General features: G+C 38.9%; 1 protein-coding gene across 1 annotated transcript in view; it reads right to left on the reverse strand.

Annotated features, from left to right (window-relative positions):
* The window catches only part of skic3 (SKI3 subunit of superkiller complex), a 17,113-nt gene that overhangs the window by 8,225 nt on the left and 6,702 nt on the right, over positions 1 to 2,186 (reverse strand). Inside the window, exons 18-24 of the mRNA XM_014012526.1 lie at positions 1,568 to 1,670; positions 1,278 to 1,460; positions 1,034 to 1,184; positions 864 to 942; positions 515 to 576; positions 381 to 437; positions 223 to 291 (exon numbers count right to left, since the gene is read on the reverse strand). Coding sequence (XP_013867980.1) covers positions 223 to 291; positions 381 to 437; positions 515 to 576; positions 864 to 942; positions 1,034 to 1,184; positions 1,278 to 1,460; positions 1,568 to 1,670 — 704 coding nt within the window. The remainder of the gene's footprint in view (positions 1 to 222; positions 292 to 380; positions 438 to 514; positions 577 to 863; positions 943 to 1,033; positions 1,185 to 1,277; positions 1,461 to 1,567; positions 1,671 to 2,186) is intronic.

Below are 2,186 nucleotides of genomic sequence, written 5' to 3' on the forward strand. Positions count from 1 at the left end.
CACACACACACACACACACACACACACACAAAAAAAAAAAAAAACATAGTTCAGCCAATGTTCAGAATACTGGTGTCGATTGTTAATTCTGTGCAATCTTCAGCTTGTCCTTCAGGGACCAGATTACAGATGGGAGTGAGAGGGGAGAAAGGTGGGGGCCAAGCCACTTTTCTTTAATTTAATAGCAGTAAAGTGTCTGTTATGCTAGGTGTTAATATGTACCTGTCCAATCCAACAGTTGACATATAATGGCTCCAAGGACTGAGCAATTTTGAAGGCCTCATGTGCCAGCTAAAAGAAGAAAGGCACACATTTTTTTGTAAGAATATCAACCAATTATCATAAAAATGCAAACATGTAAATAGTATAATTATACACACCTCTACACTGTCTTTTTTCAAATAGAGGCTCCCAAGATTTGTCCATGCCACTACATTCTGTTTAAAAACATTAAAAAAGTTGCACAAAAAACTCTAATACTAATTATTCTGGTATAGAAATGTGTAGTACATACATTTGGCTCAACTTGTATGGACTTGATGAAGCAATGCTGAGCCAGAGCAAAGTTCTCCAAACCTGATGTGACAAAAGAGAATCGTCATGTATGAAAAAGATCAAGAAAAACTACTTAAGTCGCTATTTTAGCCAAATAAGAAAAAAGTTAAATCCATAGAAAAGTCCTAAGTGATTTATTATTCACATTCCCAAATAAGTCTTACACACTTTACTTTTGCTGTTGCTAATTAGAGCTAAGTTTTTAACTAACATGTTGCTAATTTCTAAGGGCCAGGCAATGAATCAATGAATTTTTGGTCTTGTGTTATGATAATACATTAGCATCTATCTTTAATGCTCAGCATTACCTTTATTCATGGAGATCACTCCCAAGGCATTCCAGTAGCTGTGGTTCTCACTGTCCATCTTGATAGCTTTTCTTAAGCACTGGACAAAAAATAAGAATAAATCAACAATATCTATAATTTGTATTCCAGACAACAGAGAAAAAACAGTTTTGTCTGATTCTCTCAAATACCTCCTGAGCTTTATTTAAGTTCAGAGGTTGGGAGTCCTGATCTTTCTCTGTAAGAGAAGGTAAGCTGGTGGCCTGATGGTAATAGTTGAGGCCTAAGTCGTGCCAAAGACTGGCAGCCTCGGGCATCAACTTCAAAGCATGAGCATAGCACCTGTGACAGAAAACAGAAGCATTTACTGTTCTGTGTGAACACGGTGTACAAACATGCATGCCATGAAAGAGTTAAAGCCAATACCGATCGTACCTCTCACCAACTTTGAGCATGTCAGCCTGGTTAAGTATTGGATCTGGAGCGTTGGGATCTAAACCGGCCAATAAAGCTGGCACCAGAACTTCCGCCCTGTTTGGTGAAACTGTGACAGCAGCGGTGCAGGCATCTCCCAGAAGTTTCCACAAGCAAGACAGGTCTGGTCGCAGCTTCACAGCCCTAAAGAGCACAGAAATGTGAACAGATTATGTGAACTAGAATCCAGTGTGTAGGACGAATAACGTAAAACTAATTATTCAAGTGAAAAGGTGCTCAGGATTATTTACCTGAAGAGGTTTTGTAGGGCCTGCTGAATGAGGTCAATTGCTCCTCCATCCCGACAGTCCTCCATTAAACTTTTAGCAAGAGACAGCTGGCACTCCCCAAGTCCTGAGCAACAGATCACACCAATCAGAGCTTCGAGTTTGAATGCACTAACACAGAGATTCTTAATCCATGGGCCGCGGCCCACAAGTGCCACCTTGAGGGCCTCAAAAGAACAACAGCTTTTAACTTTGGGCCGCAGAGGGCCGCGGGACCGCATTGATTTTAAATAAGGTGCAATACACTTTCTCACCACTAGTAGCAGTAGTGCGCCACTCAGATGTTTAACAACTTTTTTTAAAATGTAGAAGAAGAACCTTAGAAACCTGCGGAGAATGGAAACCTATTTTAAATAAAAAGTAGATGCAAAAATGAAAGTAACTCATCAAAAAACACCAAAGTTTGTCACTAATATGAAGAGCAGCTTCTGTTTTTACCATACAATATTTTAAAAGTTCAAAACATTATCAAATACAGTTGCAGATACAACTTTTTGAATGTATTTTAAAGAAATTTTAAACTTGTCAAAAAGCTGTTGGTACTGTTATTGTTTGTCACTAATATGAAGAGCAGCTTCTGGTT

This window comes from Austrofundulus limnaeus, unplaced genomic scaffold, assembly GCF_001266775.1.
Source record: "Austrofundulus limnaeus strain Quisiro unplaced genomic scaffold, Austrofundulus_limnaeus-1.0 Scaffold92, whole genome shotgun sequence".
Lineage (NCBI taxonomy): Eukaryota > Metazoa > Chordata > Actinopteri > Cyprinodontiformes > Rivulidae > Austrofundulus > Austrofundulus limnaeus.